We start from the raw sequence: 17699 nt of genomic DNA on the forward strand, positions 1-17699 counted from the left end.
TTGCGTTTCCACCTTGATTAACTTCACACTGTTCTGCCCTCAGGGACACTGTCAAGGGGGAGTGAGGAGCAGCCTGCACTTCCAGCAGTGACCACACGGTGGGGCGAGTGCTGCTCTCCCCTCTGGGAGCCCCAGGCCACAGGCATCCCAGTGAGGAGCCAGCTCTGTGCTCAGCTGAAAGGAGTTAGTCTCTCAGGAGCCTCTGAGCCCTTCCGTTTGGATCACCCAGGGTGGGCATTTACTGTGACAGAAAAAATTGCCCTGAATTCCATGGACGGAAGAGCCTGGCTGTGTAGAGATCGTGAGTTGCCGTGAATCAGACACAACTGAGGACACAAAAATTCAATAGATTAAAACACTTTTTGGGTGTGGGGGGGAGTGAAAGGGGGTGATGTGGGTTTTTTTGTCTTATAAAATAGCCAAGGGAAATCTAGTTTAAACCTAAATTCACATATATGGGATAGGTATAGCTCTCCGTCACCCTATTAAAAAAACTACTAAACTTTTCTGAAAGTTTATTTTGCAGCTTCCTTGAGCACTTCATTGTGAAGCTTTTTTTTTTTTTTTCCTGTGACTTTGGCCTCATTAAAAAGTACGGTTTGCCTTTACTGGATAATTTTGTTCATTGGTTTCTTAGGGAATCTTGGTAATATTTGAGTTTCCTGGGGAGTATGGTCACATGACCTGGCCCTGGCCAATCGGTGCCTTCCACCTCCTTGGCCACTGTGATTGGCTCCGGACTGGGGCAGTGCCCAATCGGGGCCCAGGGCCGGGCCTCACGTTAGAAGCCAGGGGAAGAGGAGCTCTCGTCCTGCTGGGGTAGGGGAAGGGGTGGGGCCGGGGGAGGTCAGGCTCCATAAGTGGGAGGGGCGTGAGGTCCGCCTGCGGCAGTTGGTGACCTTCCTGCTCCCCTCAGGGCAGAGCCGCCGGCGTGAGAATGAGGGCGCTGCTGAGCCCAGGGACTGGGATGGCCTGTTGCTGCTGTGGTCCCAGAGCTCCACCCGAGACCTGAGGGAAGCCGTCTGCCCGTGAGTCCTCTCCCGCTTGTCTGTCAGCTTGTTTGAAACATGCTGGGTTTTCTGCCCAGCTGGCTAAGGGGAGTCCCTGGAAACGCAAGGGTGTGGGTTTTGGCAGACTTCAGGGAAGACATGCCAGATGAGCCTGGGAGACTCCAGCTTAATCTGGATTCAGGAGATATCTCCTCGGGCCAGCTAGTAATTGTAGGATAAGCCTAATGAGTCTTCACAGGATGAAGAGAGTAACGTGCCAAGGTAGCAATCGATGTCCTCATTCGAGAGGTTGAAGCTGGTGCTCAGAGAAGCGGGGAACTTGGCCAGAACAAGCAGGTGTGCACCCAGACAGAACCCCCAGATCCGGCCATTGGAGCTCAGGGAGGCCACTGGTGTGGCTTGTCCCTGTGGCAGGGGCCGAGGCATGCAGCCCACCCTGATTCCTGCGGGGGCCTGACTTGGGAAGTGCCATCTGGTAGCTTTGAGACTCACCAAACCAAATTGCACTGGAGAGAGGAAGGACACCTTCCTTCATCCACCCCCCACCCCCGCCGGATTCCCACATACCCTGACCCCTTTCTCTGGATTTCGGAGCCATTTCCAGAGTCCCGCTCATATGACCTCATTCGAAGTGCACTGTGGACGAGCTGCCATCTGCAGCTGCTACCACAGCAGCCAAGGGCTTTAGCTCCCGAGTACCTCCCTTCCTTTGGAACTTGGGGGCCCTCTACTCCCCACTTGCACACCACACACCTTTGCTGAGGATTGTGGGGACCCTCACTCAGTTTGCAGCACGTTGTAGCCATCCCTGTCCTCTCAATACCTCCCTTGAAACTCAGCTTGTGAGCTCCTTTGGAGCAGCGTGGCCCACCTGCAACACTGCAACGGAAGAGACACAGCTGACAGTGAAACAGCAGCTTAGATCTGACGGCCGGAAAGCTCTGTCAAAAGGGACCTCCCTCTTCACACCGTAGAGGCTCTAGGAGCCGCCAGGGTTTCGGAACCAGTGCTGGGGCCAAAAGGACTCCACAGCTGTTTTCCTTCCTGGGGAGGGTTCTGGCTCGAGTGGGAATGGCTCAAGTCTCCTAAGGTTCTGAAAGCCCACTGTGTGCAGATTCACGGTACACAGAGAGCAGAAGGTGGAGTCCTGTCCTGGAGGTGGCCACAGCTCACGGATGAGCCAGGCAGGCAGGCAGGCAGGGCATGAGAACACCTGAGCTGCCTTCATGAGTGAATGGTGTGGGGGCAGAGGAAGAGAAGCCGGTCTGCTCCCTCGTGTGGTGCCCAGGGCAGGTTGTCCCCAGAGGAATCCCTTACGACAGTGAGGACTATCACGGCTGTTTCCCAAGGGGTTCTGTCAGTGCGTGTCTTCCCCGGAGCGGTCAGGCCGTCTCTAAAATACACTGGCCATGGGCATTGCCTCTCCTTGGAACTTCCCATCTGTTTCTCTTTTTTATGGAACAGTGAATTTCTAGAGGGGTTCTGGGCCACAAGGATGTTGGGTCATTTTCTAGCCTTCTGTCATGAAGAACGCTTTCCTGGGCGTTGGGGTGGTTTGTTGTTCCAGCTCCCTTTCTTGGCTTCTTTTGGGAGCTGGTGCAACAAGAGGAGCTCAGCCTCTGCCTTCTGGCTGAGATGGCACCCTTCAAACAGCAATGCCTGCCTGGAGATAATGATGGCATTTGCCAAAAGGGCTTCGTTTGGCACATGGTATCTTGAAAGGACGTACAACGTCCTTTCAGCTATCAAAGGCTAGTTCAAAGGACATAAACATGAGAACTCTCCAGTGGAGTCTTACAGTAGGTGGAGCGTCCGAAAAAAACTCCTTCAGTCATTTCACTGAGAGTCATTGATTGGGGACACCAAGAATATAGGAAGGAATGCAGAAGGAAAAGATGAAACTGTGTTCAGGATCGGGCGGAGGGATGAACAGGGCGTGCTTGCCTTGAATCCAGGCTTTGTTGGGGGGTGGGGCATAAAGATGGAACGGGTCTGAAACTACAAAGTGGTGATGGTAACACAGTATCACCAGAGTTACACAACAGTGTTCCCAAATTGCAACAATGATGAAAAAGTTTACTAATCCCAACTTAACCAACAAAAATACAGGAAACCACGCAAAAAAGAAAACATCACCAGAAAGGTGGAAACAAACCAAATGCAAAGCAGTTCGGGGGAAAGGAACTCCATGTCCCCTGGGGGCAGACCGAGTTGACGGCGTCCACGGTGAGCAGACAGGGATGGAGGCTGCAGAGCCGACCGCTCCCCTGGACGTGGTGTTTCCGGCAAGGGCTCTGGGTCTCTGTCCAGAGCGGGGGCTCGTTCTCCCTGCAGGGGTGGGTGAGTCATCGTGGGCGTCTGGGTGTTGCGCGGGAGCCAGGGCAGGCTCTCCCTGCCGAGGCGGTGACTCCTCCTCTGCCTCGGGTTCTCCTGCCAAAGGCCGAGCAGGTAGAGGTGCACGTGGAGGTGGAGGTTCTGGCTGAGGGGGTGGGACATCAGTGCCTGGGGCTGGGGGTCCTGCAGGCACGGAGATCCGATCTGCCCGGTGTGCTGGCCAGTACCCAGCTGGCCTGGTGTCTCTGCGAGGGCAAGTCTCGGTTCTCCATCTGCCCTCGGTGGATCCCTGGGTCCTGCACCTGGAGCCACCACCTCTGTAGGGACAGGTCTGGGAAGTGGAGCCTGGTTCCAGTTGGAGGCCAGTGCTAGAGCTGTGGGAGAAGCATCGTTTGCCCGCAGGCCAGCCTTGGCATGTGCGTATCCCGGGACAGAAAGCTTCCAAGAGATTCCCAAAGAATACCCAGGGTCGGATGTCTTTTGGGACTGAAGTGTGCAAGATGGGGGGCGGGGGGTGTGAGGCCAGCGCTTGCTGCAGGCCCAGCAGCAGCTTTCGGGGACTCGTCCCTGTGTAGCTCAGCACCCCCTCCGCACACACTCCCGTACACCAGCCCCAGCGTCCTCACCTCTGTGCTCTGGCGTGCTGGGCTCCAGGTCCTCCTGCTGCCTCAGAGGCCGGGGTTCTCGGGACTCTGGGTCGGAGCCGGGTGTGCTGAGCTCCGTGGCAGCCTCAGACTGGGCCGCCGGGTGTATCCTGGGCGGTGTCTCGGCAGCAGGCCTTCCCCGCCTCCGCTTCGCCCCCGGTGGGGCTGATGCCTCCGTGGGCACGCTCACCTGGAGCCTGCACTGGGCCTCACGGGCGGGGGGGTGGTGCTCCGACCCCTCCCTCCGGGAGCTGGGTGGGGTGTCCCCGTCCTCGGCCTCATCACGTGGGAAGCTCTGCAACGACAGTGACCGTCAGCCAGCCATGCTGGGAGTTTTCCGAGCTGGGCCTGGCCAGTGGAGCCGCTGCTTCGGCCTGCTCGAACTTCTCTGCCCAGAAGGGTCAGAGACGTGTGTCTGCTCAGATCCCCACCCGGGAGGAAAGAGACCCACCTGAGGGTGTGAGGTCAGCCTGGGCGGCCGGCCCTGCCCGCACTCTCCCCATCCCGCCCAGCATGCTCTCCCCTGGGGTGTGGACACAACTTGTCCGCAGGCTTCTGACCCCACATCCACCTGGGCTTCCTTGAGGGAGACACACCCCGAGAAACCCGCATCCACACACACAGGCAAAGGACCCGGTGTTTCCGGGTGGCATGGGAGAGGTGGCCTGGCCCGGCCTGGGGCTCCCCGTGTTACCTTTCTGTTTCTCCGGGCAAAGGGCCAGAGGCGTCTCGGGGGTGCCCTGAGCCAACGTCGACAGGGTGCCCACGCACACTGCCTGTGAGCTCTCCTGAGGCCCCGGCCTCTGGGCAGGGGCAAACAGCAGAACATCTCGGCAGCAAGTGATCTGGCTGGGGGCTCCTCTCCGCTCTCGAGGCCTGGATACCCGGGTTGCGGGTTCTGTTGGGTTCTGTTGCCGGCAGGTGACATCATTTCCTGGGGTTCGTGCTGAGGTCCCTTCCCCAAAACTTCCCAAGCGAATCCCTGGGTTTCTGACTGCTCGACCACCACCCTTAAGCCATGTGCAGGCACAGTGACACCCACCCAGCCCAGCCGACAGCCCTGGGGAGGCCTGGGTGCAGCCAGGGCCTGAGCTCCGAGGGCCCCGCTGCTCTCAGACCAGGCTCCTTCTTCTCATAAGTGGTGTGGCCCTGGACAAGCATATGCCCCTCAGGGTTTCCCCAGTCTCTCCATCTGCAGAGTGGCGGTCATTCTCCCATCTGCTTCCTAGGTCTGTCGGCCTACGAGCAGCTCCATGCCTTTCCACCTGGGGCCGATATCACGTGGAGCGTGTGCGCTGAGACTTCAGAAAGAAAGATTCCTTCCTGGGCTGACACAGCACAGAATGGGGCAGAACGAGGCCTGGATGTGCCGTGGTACCCAGGAAAAGGCACTCCCCCTCCTGACTGTTTTGAGACCCCGCATCCAAGTTGGAGGACCGAAAGGAAGACTCGAAGGTCTCCCTCTCTTATAGAAAAGAGTGGCCAACTTTCTGGTCCTCTGTTTCCATTGAGATTCTGTTCAAGTGTCCCAGCTCGGCTTCTGCGGGTGGCTGAGCTTCTAATGGCTCCCTGCGTTCTTGTCTTTTCCTCTCCAAACCTTCCGTCCTTTTCCCCCTTCTGGGGTGGATGGGCGCTGTCATTGCTTCTACCTTCGAGACAGATTGATGAAAAGTCTGGACCATCGACTCCTTTCCTCTCTTTGGTTCCGTGTCTCTCTCTGGCTGTGTCCCTCTCTTTTCCTTTCTCAATTCAGTCTGTGTCTTCCTCTTTCTCTCTCGTGTGTGGACGGATGGATGCTAGGAATGCACATGTATATGATTAGATGAGGGTTATGTTTTAGGGATAGGTTAGAGGGAGAGAAAGGCTTTAGGTCGGAGTTGGTCATGGGGGAAGGGTCAAGGGTGGTGGTGGTGTTTCTTGGAATCTGAGTGCTGTGCATTCTTCGTCTCTTTCCATATGAACCCCTTCTCAGATACACCACTTGCAAGGAGTCTCTCGTGTTCCGTTTCCTCTCTTTTGCATTTGTGAATGCTTGCTTAGCTTCTCTGTTGTGAAGAGGTTCCATTGGATGGAAACCCATTGGTGTACTTCGTGTACCTCTTTCCCTTACTTGAAGAGACCCATTTCTACCTCCGCCCAGCAAATGGCAAGGAGACTCTGATGTTAAGGAGCCTTTGACCTACGCTTCTTTCTAGCTATCTCATGACATCAGCCTTTAGGGTGAGGTTTTCCCCGATATTGAGGTGGTCTGAGATCAAAACCAATAGCGTTCTTCAGATGTAGCTGTCTGGTTTTCCCATGGACATGTATTGAAGAGGCTTTCTTGTTCCCATTTGGATATTCTCCCCTTCTGTGTCAGAGATGAGTTGAGCATGGATGCTGGGGTCTGTGTCTGGACCCTCAACTTTATTCCATCGATCTGGATCTGTGTGTGTTGTTGTATTCCCAATAGCATACTGTCCGGCTCCTGCTGCTGCTGCTGCGGCTAAGTCACTTCAGTCGTGTCTGACTCTGCGCGACCCCATGGCCTGCAGCCTACCAGGCTCCTCCGTCCAGGGCATTTTCCAGGCAAGAGTACTGGAGTGGGTCGCCATTGCCTTCTCCGATACTCTCCTGAGGATCCTAGTTTGGTCGTCTGATTTCCTTTCACACAACCTTGGATGTCCGTATCGGGGCTTTTTCGTCGGATTGTATTGACAATTTAGGCTCTTTTCTGTTTCCGTACCCCTTTTGCAATTCTTGGTTGGGTGCGAAAATGCATTGGCATTTTGGGAGGAATAGCATCGAAGCTGTGGATTGCCTTGTGGGGCTGGGATATCATTTTCCAAATAGGAATTCTTTCAAGCCCTGAGCACAGCTTCTCTTTCCAGGGATTGGTGTGGGCTTGATCTTCCTTCTTCCATCTCTCGCCGTTTTGTGAGAACAGGTCCTTCCTTCCCTTCTGGGTTAGATGGACCCGTGGGGATCACTTCAGTGAATGGCATTGTCAGTGGGGGTGATAATTCCCTTCTCATTGGAAGACTTTGCTGTGAGTATTACAAATGCAAGTGATTTCTCTTCCCCTTCCTCCCTGTCCATCTCTCAGGGCCACCGGGAAACAGAGGCCTCACCCAGGGTCACACAGGCCTGAGGAGGTACAACTAGACTGTTGATTCTTCAGGCCCTCAGTGCTGGACATCATCCGGGATACTCTGTGTGTGTCTTCCTCAGTCTGGTGTCCCTTCAGACCTTTCCCTAGTTTTCACAGGCTTGTTGTGTTGGTGTTCTTTGTCTGTTTGGAGACACATCCTTGATAAGCTTTGTGTTTCCACTCATTCGTCTCGCGATGTGTGACCTGTCTTTTGCTTTTGTACTGAGGTCTTTCCCACAGTAGATATCTTTGATTTTGCAAAGTCCACTGTATTCTCCTGGTTTTTTTTGTGGACTGCCTTTTAGTTTTGTGTGTGAAGACTCAAAGCACGTGTCCGGTTTCGGCTCATTGTTCCTCTAGATTTGTGACAAGTTTTCATGGAATGTTTGTCTAGGGATAACTGGAAGTGAACTCGGTGTAAGGTGTCAAGTCTCCATCTTCATTCATGTCATCCCCTGCAGTTTCCAATACCCTGTTCCTGAGTGGTATTGGAGACCTTGAGGGAAGTTTGCTTGCATTGGAGTTTGCGTTTCCACCTTGATTAACTTCACACTGTTCTGCCCTCAGGGACACTGTCAAGGGGGAGTGAGGAGCAGCCTGCACTTCCAGCAGTGACCACACGGTGGGGCGAGTGCTGCTCTCCCCTCTGGGAGCCCCAGGCCACAGGCATCCCAGTGAGGAGCCAGCTCTGTGCTCAGCTGAAAGGAGTTAGTCTCTCAGGAGCCTCTGAGCCCTTCCGTTTGGATCACCCAGGGTGGGCATTTACTGTGACAGAAAAAATTGCCCTGAATTCCATGGACGGAAGAGCCTGGCTGTGTAGAGATCGTGAGTTGCCGTGAATCAGACACAACTGAGGACACAAAAATTCAATAGATTAAAACACTTTTTGGGTGTGGGGGGGAGTGAAAGGGGGTGATGTGGGTTTTTTTGTCTTATAAAATAGCCAAGGGAAATCTAGTTTAAACCTAAATTCACATATATGGGATAGGTATAGCTCTCCGTCACCCTATTAAAAAAACTACTAAACTTTTCTGAAAGTTTATTTTGCAGCTTCCTTGAGCACTTCATTGTGAAGCTTTTTTTTTTTTTTTTCCTGTGACTTTGGCCTCATTAAAAAGTACGGTTTGCCTTTACTGGATAATTTTGTTCATTGGTTTCTTAGGGAATCTTGGTAATATTTGAGTTTCCTGGGGAGTATGGTCACATGACCTGGCCCTGGCCAATCGGTGCCTTCCACCTCCTTGGCCACTGTGATTGGCTCCGGACTGGGGCAGTGCCCAATCGGGGCCCAGGGCCGGGCCTCACGTTAGAAGCCAGGGGAAGAGGAGCTCTCGTCCTGCTGGGGTAGGGGAAGGGGTGGGGCCGGGGGAGGTCAGGCTCCATAAGTGGGAGGGGCGTGAGGTCCGCCTGCGGCAGTTGGTGACCTTCCTGCTCCCCTCAGGGCAGAGCCGCCGGCGTGAGAATGAGGGCGCTGCTGAGCCCAGGGACTGGGATGGCCTGTTGCTGCTGTGGTCCCAGAGCTCCACCCGAGACCTGAGGGAAGCCGTCTGCCCGTGAGTCCTCTCCCGCTTGTCTGTCAGCTTGTTTGAAACATGCTGGGTTTTCTGCCCAGCTGGCTAAGGGGAGTCCCTGGAAACGCAAGGGTGTGGGTTTTGGCAGACTTCAGGGAAGACATGCCAGATGAGCCTGGGAGACTCCAGCTTAATCTGGATTCAGGAGATATCTCCTCGGGCCAGCTAGTAATTGTAGGATAAGCCTAATGAGTCTTCACAGGATGAAGAGAGTAACGTGCCAAGGTAGCAATCGATGTCCTCATTCGAGAGGTTGAAGCTGGTGCTCAGAGAAGCGGGGAACTTGGCCAGAACAAGCAGGTGTGCACCCAGACAGAACCCCCAGATCCGGCCATTGGAGCTCAGGGAGGCCACTGGTGTGGCTTGTCCCTGTGGCAGGGGCCGAGGCATGCAGCCCACCCTGATTCCTGCGGGGGCCTGACTTGGGAAGTGCCATCTGGTAGCTTTGAGACTCACCAAACCAAATTGCACTGGAGAGAGGAAGGACACCTTCCTTCATCCACCCCCCACCCCCGCCGGATTCCCACATACCCTGACCCCTTTCTCTGGATTTCGGAGCCATTTCCAGAGTCCCGCTCATATGACCTCATTCGAAGTGCACTGTGGACGAGCTGCCATCTGCAGCTGCTACCACAGCAGCCAAGGGCTTTAGCTCCCGAGTACCTCCCTTCCTTTGGAACTTGGGGGCCCTCTACTCCCCACTTGCACACCACACACCTTTGCTGAGGATTGTGGGGACCCTCACTCAGTTTGCAGCACGTTGTAGCCATCCCTGTCCTCTCAATACCTCCCTTGAAACTCAGCTTGTGAGCTCCTTTGGAGCAGCGTGGCCCACCTGCAACACTGCAACGGAAGAGACACAGCTGACAGTGAAACAGCAGCTTAGATCTGACGGCCGGAAAGCTCTGTCAAAAGGGACCTCCCTCTTCACACCGTAGAGGCTCTAGGAGCCGCCAGGGTTTCGGAACCAGTGCTGGGGCCAAAAGGACTCCACAGCTGTTTTCCTTCCTGGGGAGGGTTCTGGCTCGAGTGGGAATGGCTCAAGTCTCCTAAGGTTCTGAAAGCCCACTGTGTGCAGATTCACGGTACACAGAGAGCAGAAGGTGGAGTCCTGTCCTGGAGGTGGCCACAGCTCACGGATGAGCCAGGCAGGCAGGCAGGCAGGGCATGAGAACACCTGAGCTGCCTTCATGAGTGAATGGTGTGGGGGCAGAGGAAGAGAAGCCGGTCTGCTCCCTCGTGTGGTGCCCAGGGCAGGTTGTCCCCAGAGGAATCCCTTACGACAGTGAGGACTATCACGGCTGTTTCCCAAGGGGTTCTGTCAGTGCGTGTCTTCCCCGGAGCGGTCAGGCCGTCTCTAAAATACACTGGCCATGGGCATTGCCTCTCCTTGGAACTTCCCATCTGTTTCTCTTTTTTATGGAACAGTGAATTTCTAGAGGGGTTCTGGGCCACAAGGATGTTGGGTCATTTTCTAGCCTTCTGTCATGAAGAACGCTTTCCTGGGCGTTGGGGTGGTTTGTTGTTCCAGCTCCCTTTCTTGGCTTCTTTTGGGAGCTGGTGCAACAAGAGGAGCTCAGCCTCTGCCTTCTGGCTGAGATGGCACCCTTCAAACAGCAATGCCTGCCTGGAGATAATGATGGCATTTGCCAAAAGGGCTTCGTTTGGCACATGGTATCTTGAAAGGACGTACAACGTCCTTTCAGCTATCAAAGGCTAGTTCAAAGGACATAAACATGAGAACTCTCCAGTGGAGTCTTACAGTAGGTGGAGCGTCCGAAAAAAACTCCTTCAGTCATTTCACTGAGAGTCATTGATTGGGGACACCAAGAATATAGGAAGGAATGCAGAAGGAAAAGATGAAACTGTGTTCAGGATCGGGCGGAGGGATGAACAGGGCGTGCTTGCCTTGAATCCAGGCTTTGTTGGGGGGTGGGGCATAAAGATGGAACGGGTCTGAAACTACAAAGTGGTGATGGTAACACAGTATCACCAGAGTTACACAACAGTGTTCCCAAATTGCAACAATGATGAAAAAGTTTACTAATCCCAACTTAACCAACAAAAATACAGGAAACCACGCAAAAAAGAAAACATCACCAGAAAGGTGGAAACAAACCAAATGCAAAGCAGTTCGGGGGAAAGGAACTCCATGTCCCCTGGGGGCAGACCGAGTTGACGGCGTCCACGGTGAGCAGACAGGGATGGAGGCTGCAGAGCCGACCGCTCCCCTGGACGTGGTGTTTCCGGCAAGGGCTCTGGGTCTCTGTCCAGAGCGGGGGCTCGTTCTCCCTGCAGGGGTGGGTGAGTCATCGTGGGCGTCTGGGTGTTGCGCGGGAGCCAGGGCAGGCTCTCCCTGCCGAGGCGGTGACTCCTCCTCTGCCTCGGGTTCTCCTGCCAAAGGCCGAGCAGGTAGAGGTGCACGTGGAGGTGGAGGTTCTGGCTGAGGGGGTGGGACATCAGTGCCTGGGGCTGGGGGTCCTGCAGGCACGGAGATCCGATCTGCCCGGTGTGCTGGCCAGTACCCAGCTGGCCTGGTGTCTCTGCGAGGGCAAGTCTCGGTTCTCCATCTGCCCTCGGTGGATCCCTGGGTCCTGCACCTGGAGCCACCACCTCTGTAGGGACAGGTCTGGGAAGTGGAGCCTGGTTCCAGTTGGAGGCCAGTGCTAGAGCTGTGGGAGAAGCATCGTTTGCCCGCAGGCCAGCCTTGGCATGTGCGTATCCCGGGACAGAAAGCTTCCAAGAGATTCCCAAAGAATACCCAGGGTCGGATGTCTTTTGGGACTGAAGTGTGCAAGATGGGGGGCGGGGGGTGTGAGGCCAGCGCTTGCTGCAGGCCCAGCAGCAGCTTTCGGGGACTCGTCCCTGTGTAGCTCAGCACCCCCTCCGCACACACTCCCGTACACCAGCCCCAGCGTCCTCACCTCTGTGCTCTGGCGTGCTGGGCTCCAGGTCCTCCTGCTGCCTCAGAGGCCGGGGTTCTCGGGACTCTGGGTCGGAGCCGGGTGTGCTGAGCTCCGTGGCAGCCTCAGACTGGGCCGCCGGGTGTATCCTGGGCGGTGTCTCGGCAGCAGGCCTTCCCCGCCTCCGCTTCGCCCCCGGTGGGGCTGATGCCTCCGTGGGCACGCTCACCTGGAGCCTGCACTGGGCCTCACGGGCGGGGGGGTGGTGCTCCGACCCCTCCCTCCGGGAGCTGGATGGGGTGTCCCCGTCCTCGGCCTCATCACGTGGGAAGCTCTGCAACGACAGTGACCGTCAGCCAGCCATGCTGGGAGTTTTCCGAGCTGGGCCTGGCCAGTGGAGCCGCTGCTTCGGCCTGCTCGAACTTCTCTGCCCAGAAGGGTCAGAGACGTGTGTCTGCTCAGATCCCCACCCGGGAGGAAAGAGACCCACCTGAGGGTGTGAGGTCAGCCTGGGCGGCCGGCCCTGCCCGCACTCTCCCCATCCCGCCCAGCATGCTCTCCCCTGGGGTGTGGACACAACTTGTCCGCAGGCTTCTGACCCCACATCCACCTGGGCTTCCTTGAGGGAGACACACCCCGAGAAACCCGCATCCACACACACAGGCAAAGGACCCGGTGTTTCCGGGTGGCATGGGAGAGGTGGCCTGGCCCGGCCTGGGGCTCCCCGTGTTACCTTTCTGTTTCTCCGGGCAAAGGGCCAGAGGCGTCTCGGGGGTGCCCTGAGCCAACGTCGACAGGGTGCCCACGCACACTGCCTGTGAGCTCTCCTGAGGCCCCGGCCTCTGGGCAGGGGCAAACAGCAGAACATCTCGGCAGCAAGTGATCTGGCTGGGGGCTCCTCTCCGCTCTCGAGGCCTGGATACCCGGGTTGCGGGTTCTGTTGGGTTCTGTTGCCGGCAGGTGACATCATTTCCTGGGGTTCGTGCTGAGGTCCCTTCCCCAAAACTTCCCAAGGGAATCTCTGGGTTTCTGACTGCTCGACCACCACCCTTAAGCCATGTGCAGGCACACTGACACCCACCCAGCCCAGCCGACAGCCCTGGGGAGGCCTGGGTGCAGCCAGGGCCTGAGCTCCGAGGGCCCCGCTGCTCTCAGACCAGGCTCCTTCTTCTCATAAGTGGTGTGGCCCTGGACAAGCATATGCCCCTCAGGGTTTCCCCAGTCTCTCCATCTGCAGAGTGGCGGTCATTCTCCCATCTGCTTCCTAGGTCTGTCGGCCTACGAGCAGCTCCATGCCTTTCCACCTGGGGCCGATATCACGTGGAGCGTGTGCGCTGAGACTTCAGAAAGAAAGATTCCTTCCTGGGCTGACACAGCACAGAATGGGGCAGAACGAGGCCTGGATGTGCCGTGGTACCCAGGAAAAGGCACTCCCCCTCCTGACTGTTTTGAGACCCCGCATCCAAGTTGGAGGACCGAAAGGAAGACTCGAAGGTCTCCCTCTCTTATAGAAAAGAGTGGCCAACTTTCTGGTCCTCTGTTTCCATTGAGATTCTGTTCAAGTGTCCCAGCTCGGCTTCTGCGGGTGGCTGAGCTTCTAATGGCTCCCTGCGTTCTTGTCTTTTCCTCTCCAAACCTTCCGTCCTTTTCCCCCTTCTGGGGTGGATGGGCGCTGTCATTGCTTCTACCTTCGAGACAGATTGATGAAAAGTCTGGACCATCGACTCCTTTCCTCTCTTTGGTTCCGTGTCTCTCTCTGGCTGTGTCCCTCTCTTTTCCTTTCTCAATTCAGTCTGTGTCTTCCTCTTTCTCTCTCGTGTGTGGACGGATGGATGCTAGGAATGCACATGTATATGATTAGATGAGGGTTATGTTTTAGGGATAGGTTAGAGGGAGAGAAAGGCTTTAGGTCGGAGTTGGTCATGGGGGAAGGGTCAAGGGTGGTGGTGGTGTTTCTTGGAATCTGAGTGCTGTGCATTCTTCGTCTCTTTCCATATGAACCCCTTCTCAGATACACCACTTGCAAGGAGTCTCTCGTGTTCCGTTTCCTCTCTTTTGCATTTGTGAATGCTTGCTTAGCTTCTCTGTTGTGAAGAGGTTCCATTGGATGGAAACCCATTGGTGTACTTCGTGTACCTCTTTCCCTTACTTGAAGAGACCCATTTCTACCTCCGCCCAGCAAATGGCAAGGAGACTCTGATGTTAAGGAGCCTTTGACCTACGCTTCTTTCTAGCTATCTCATGACATCAGCCTTTAGGGTGAGGTTTTCCCCGATATTGAGGTGGTCTGAGATCAAAACCAATAGCGTTCTTCAGATGTAGCTGTCTGGTTTTCCCATGGACATGTATTGAAGAGGCTTTCTTGTTCCCATTTGGATATTCTCCCCTTCTGTGTCAGAGATGAGTTGAGCATGGATGCTGGGGTCTGTGTCTGGACCCTCAACTTTATTCCATCGATCTGGATCTGTGTGTGTTGTTGTATTCCCAATAGCATACTGTCCGGCTCCTGCTGCTGCTGCTGCGGCTAAGTCACTTCAGTCGTGTCTGACTCTGCGCGACCCCATGGCCTGCAGCCTACCAGGCTCCTCCGTCCAGGGCATTTTCCAGGCAAGAGTACTGGAGTGGGTCGCCATTGCCTTCTCCGATACTCTCCTGAGGATCCTAGTTTGGTCGTCTAATTTCCTTTCACACAACCTTGGATGTCCGTATCGGGGCTTTTTCGTCGGATTGTATTGACAATTTAGGCTCTTTTCTGTTTCCGTACCCCTTTTGCAATTCTTGGTTGGGTGCGAAAATGCATTGGCATTTTGGGAGGAATAGCATCGAAGCTGTGGATTGCCTTGTGGGGCTGGGATATCATTTTCCAAATAGGAATTCTTTCAAGCCCTGAGCACAGCTTCTCTTTCCAGGGATTGGTGTGGGCTTGATCTTCCTTCTTCCATCTCTCGCCGTTTTGTGAGAACAGGTCCTTCCTTCCCTTCTGGGTTAGATGGACCCGTGGGGATCACTTCAGTGAATGGCATTGTCAGTGGGGGTGATAATTCCCTTCTCATTGGAAGACTTTGCTGTGAGTATTAGAAATGCAAGTGATTTCTCTTCCCCTTCCTCCCTGTCCATCTCTCAGAGCCACCGGGAAACAGAGGCCTCACCCAGGGTCACACAGGCCTGAGGAGGTACAACTAGACTGTTGATTCTTCAGGCCCTCAGTGCTGGACATCATCCGGGATACTCTGTGTGTGTCTTCCTCAGTCTGGTGTCCCTTCAGACCTTTCCCTAGTTTTCACAGGCTTGTTGTGTTGGTGTTCTTTGTCTGTTTGGAGACACATCCTTGATAAGCTTTGTGTTTCCACTCATTCGTCTCGCGATGTGTGACCTGTCTTTTGCTTTTGTACTGAGGTCTTTCCCACAGTAGATATCTTTGATTTTGCAAAGTCCACTGTATTCTCCTGGTTTTTTTTGTGGACTGCCTTTTAGTTTTGTGTGTGAAGACTCAAAGCACGTGTCCGGTTTCGGCTCATTGTTCCTCTAGATTTGTGACAAGTTTTCATGGAATGTTTGTCTAGGGATAACTGGAAGTGAACTCGGTGTAAGGTGTCAAGTCTCCATCTTCATTCATGTCATCCCCTGCAGTTTCCAATACCCTGTTCCTGAGTGGTATTGGAGACCTTGAGGGAAGTTTGCTTGCATTGGAGTTTGCGTTTCCACCTTGATTAACTTCACACTGTTCTGCCCTCAGGGACACTGTCAAGGGGGAGTGAGGAGCAGCCTGCACTTCCAGCAGTGACCACACGGTGGGGCGAGTGCTGCTCTCCCCTCTGGGAGCCCCAGGCCACAGGCATCCCAGTGAGGAGCCAGCTCTGTGCTCAGCTGAAAGGAGTTAGTCTCTCAGGAGCCTCTGAGCCCTTCCGTTTGGATCACCCAGGGTGGGCATTTACTGTGACAGAAAAAATTGCCCTGAATTCCATGGACGGAAGAGCCTGGCTGTGTAGAGATCGTGAGTTGCCGTGAATCAGACACAACTGAGGACACAAAAATTCAATAGATTAAAACACTTTTTGGGTGTGGGGGGGAGTGAAAGGGGGTGATGTGGGTTTTTTTGTCTTATAAAATAGCCAAGGGAAATCTAGTTTAAACCTAAATTCACATATATGGGATAGGTATAGCTCTCCGTCACCCTATTAAAAAAACTACTAAACTTTTCTGAAAGTTTATTTTGCAGCTTCCTTGAGCACTTCATTGTGAAGCTTTTTTTTTTTTTTTTCCTGTGACTTTGGCCTCATTAAAAAGTACGGTTTGCCTTTACTGGATAATTTTGTTCATTGGTTTCTTAGGGAATCTTGGTAATATTTGAGTTTCCTGGGGAGTATGGTCACATGACCTGGCCCTGGCCAATCGGTGCCTTCCACCTCCTTGGCCACTGTGATTGGCTCCGGACTGGGGCAGTGCCCAATCGGGGCCCAGGGCCGGGCCTCACGTTAGAAGCCAGGGGAAGAGGAGCTCTCGTCCTGCTGGGGTAGGGGAAGGGGTGGGGCCGGGGGAGGTCAGGCTCCATAAGTGGGAGGGGCGTGAGGTCCGCCTGCGGCAGTTGGTGACCTTCCTGCTCCCCTCAGGGCAGAGCCGCCGGCGTGAGAATGAGGGCGCTGCTGAGCCCAGGGACTGGGATGGCCTGTTGCTGCTGTGGTCCCAGAGCTCCACCCGAGACCTGAGGGAAGCCGTCTGCCCGTGAGTCCTCTCCCGCTTGTCTGTCAGCTTGTTTGAAACATGCTGGGTTTTCTGCCCAGCTGGCTAAGGGGAGTCCCTGGAAACGCAAGGGTGTGGGTTTTGGCAGACTTCAGGGAAGACATGCCAGATGAGCCTGGGAGACTCCAGCTTAATCTGGATTCAGGAGATATCTCCTCGGGCCAGCTAGTAATTGTAGGATAAGCCTAATGAGTCTTCACAGGATGAAGAGAGTAACGTGCCAAGGTAGCAATCGATGTCCTCATTCGAGAGGTTGAAGCTGGTGCTCAGAGAAGCGGGGAACTTGGCCAGAACAAGCAGGTGTGCACCCAGACAGAACCCCCAGATCCGGCCATTGGAGCTCAGGGAGGCCACTGGTGTGGCTTGTCCCTGTGGCAGGGGCCGAGGCATGCAGCCCACCCTGATTCCTGCGGGGGCCTGACTTGGGAAGTGCCATCTGGTAGCTTTGAGACTCACCAAACCAAATTGCACTGGAGAGAGGAAGGACACCTTCCTTCATCCACCCCCCACCCCCGCCGGATTCCCACATACCCTGACCCCTTTCTCTGGATTTCGGAGCCATTTCCAGAGTCCCGCTCATATGACCTCATTCGAAGTGCACTGTGGACGAGCTGCCATCTGCAGCTGCTACCACAGCAGCCAAGGGCTTTAGCTCCCGAGTACCTCCCTTCCTTTGGAACTTGGGGGCCCTCTACTCCCCACTTGCACACCACACACCTTTGCTGAGGATTGTGGGGACCCTCACTCAGTTTGCAGCACGTTGTAGCCATCCCTGTCCTCTCAATACCTCCCTTGAAACTCAGCTTGTGAGCTCCTTTGGAGCAGCGTGGCCCACCTGCAACACTGCAACGGAAGAGACACAGCTGACAGTGAAACAGCAGCTTAGATCTGACGGCCGGAAAGCTCTGTCAAAAGGGACCTCCCTCTTCACACCGTAGAGGCTCTAGGAGCCGCCAGGGTTTCGGAACCAGTGCTGGGGCCAAAAGGACTCCACAGCTGTTTTCCTTCCTGGGGAGGGTTCTGGCTCGAGTGGGAATGGCTCAAGTCTCCTAAGGTTCTGAAAGCCCACTGTGTGCAGATTCACGGTACACAGAGAGCAGAAGGTGGAGTCCTGTCCTGGAGGTGGCCACAGCTCACGGATGAGCCAGGCAGGCAGGCAGGCAGGGCATGAGAACACCTGAGCTGCCTTCATGAGTGAATGGTGTGGGGGCAGAGGAAGAGAAGCCGGTCTGCTCCCTCGTGTGGTGCCCAGGGCAGGTTGTCCCCAGAGGAATCCCTTACGACAGTGAGGACTATCACGGCTGTTTCCCAAGGGGTTCTGTCAGTGCGTGTCTTCCCCGGAGCGGTCAGGCCGTCTCTAAAATACA

At 55.0% G+C, this 17699-nt stretch overlaps 2 protein-coding genes across 2 annotated transcripts; both read right to left on the reverse strand.

Annotated features, from left to right (window-relative positions):
- Positions 1–915: 915 nt before the first annotated feature.
- LOC145517182 (uncharacterized) lies at positions 916–5305 on the reverse strand. Its single transcript, XM_081519447.1, has 3 exons — positions 4683–5305; positions 3971–4283; positions 916–3718 (listed from the first exon to the last, which is right to left on the reverse strand). Exons 1-3 carry the CDS (start codon positions 4917–4919, stop codon positions 3090–3092), a joined length of 1179 nt encoding a protein of 392 aa, XP_081375573.1. The 5' UTR covers positions 4920–5305; the 3' UTR covers positions 916–3089.
- Positions 5306–10708: 5403 nt separating this feature from the next.
- LOC145517239 (uncharacterized) lies at positions 10709–12511 on the reverse strand. The gene is made up of 3 exons (XM_081519511.1): positions 12326–12511; positions 11614–11926; positions 10709–11361 (listed from the first exon to the last, which is right to left on the reverse strand). The coding sequence occupies exons 1-3, from the start codon at positions 12458–12460 to the stop codon at positions 10733–10735; spliced, it is 1077 nt and encodes a 358-aa protein (XP_081375637.1). The 5' UTR covers positions 12461–12511; the 3' UTR covers positions 10709–10732.
- Positions 12512–17699: the final 5188 nt, after the last annotated feature.

This window comes from Giraffa tippelskirchi, chromosome 8 (genome assembly GCF_054371585.1).
Source record: "Giraffa tippelskirchi isolate mGirTip1 chromosome 8, T2T-mGirTip1v1.2.pri, whole genome shotgun sequence".
Classification (NCBI taxonomy): domain Eukaryota; kingdom Metazoa; phylum Chordata; class Mammalia; order Artiodactyla; family Giraffidae; genus Giraffa; species Giraffa tippelskirchi.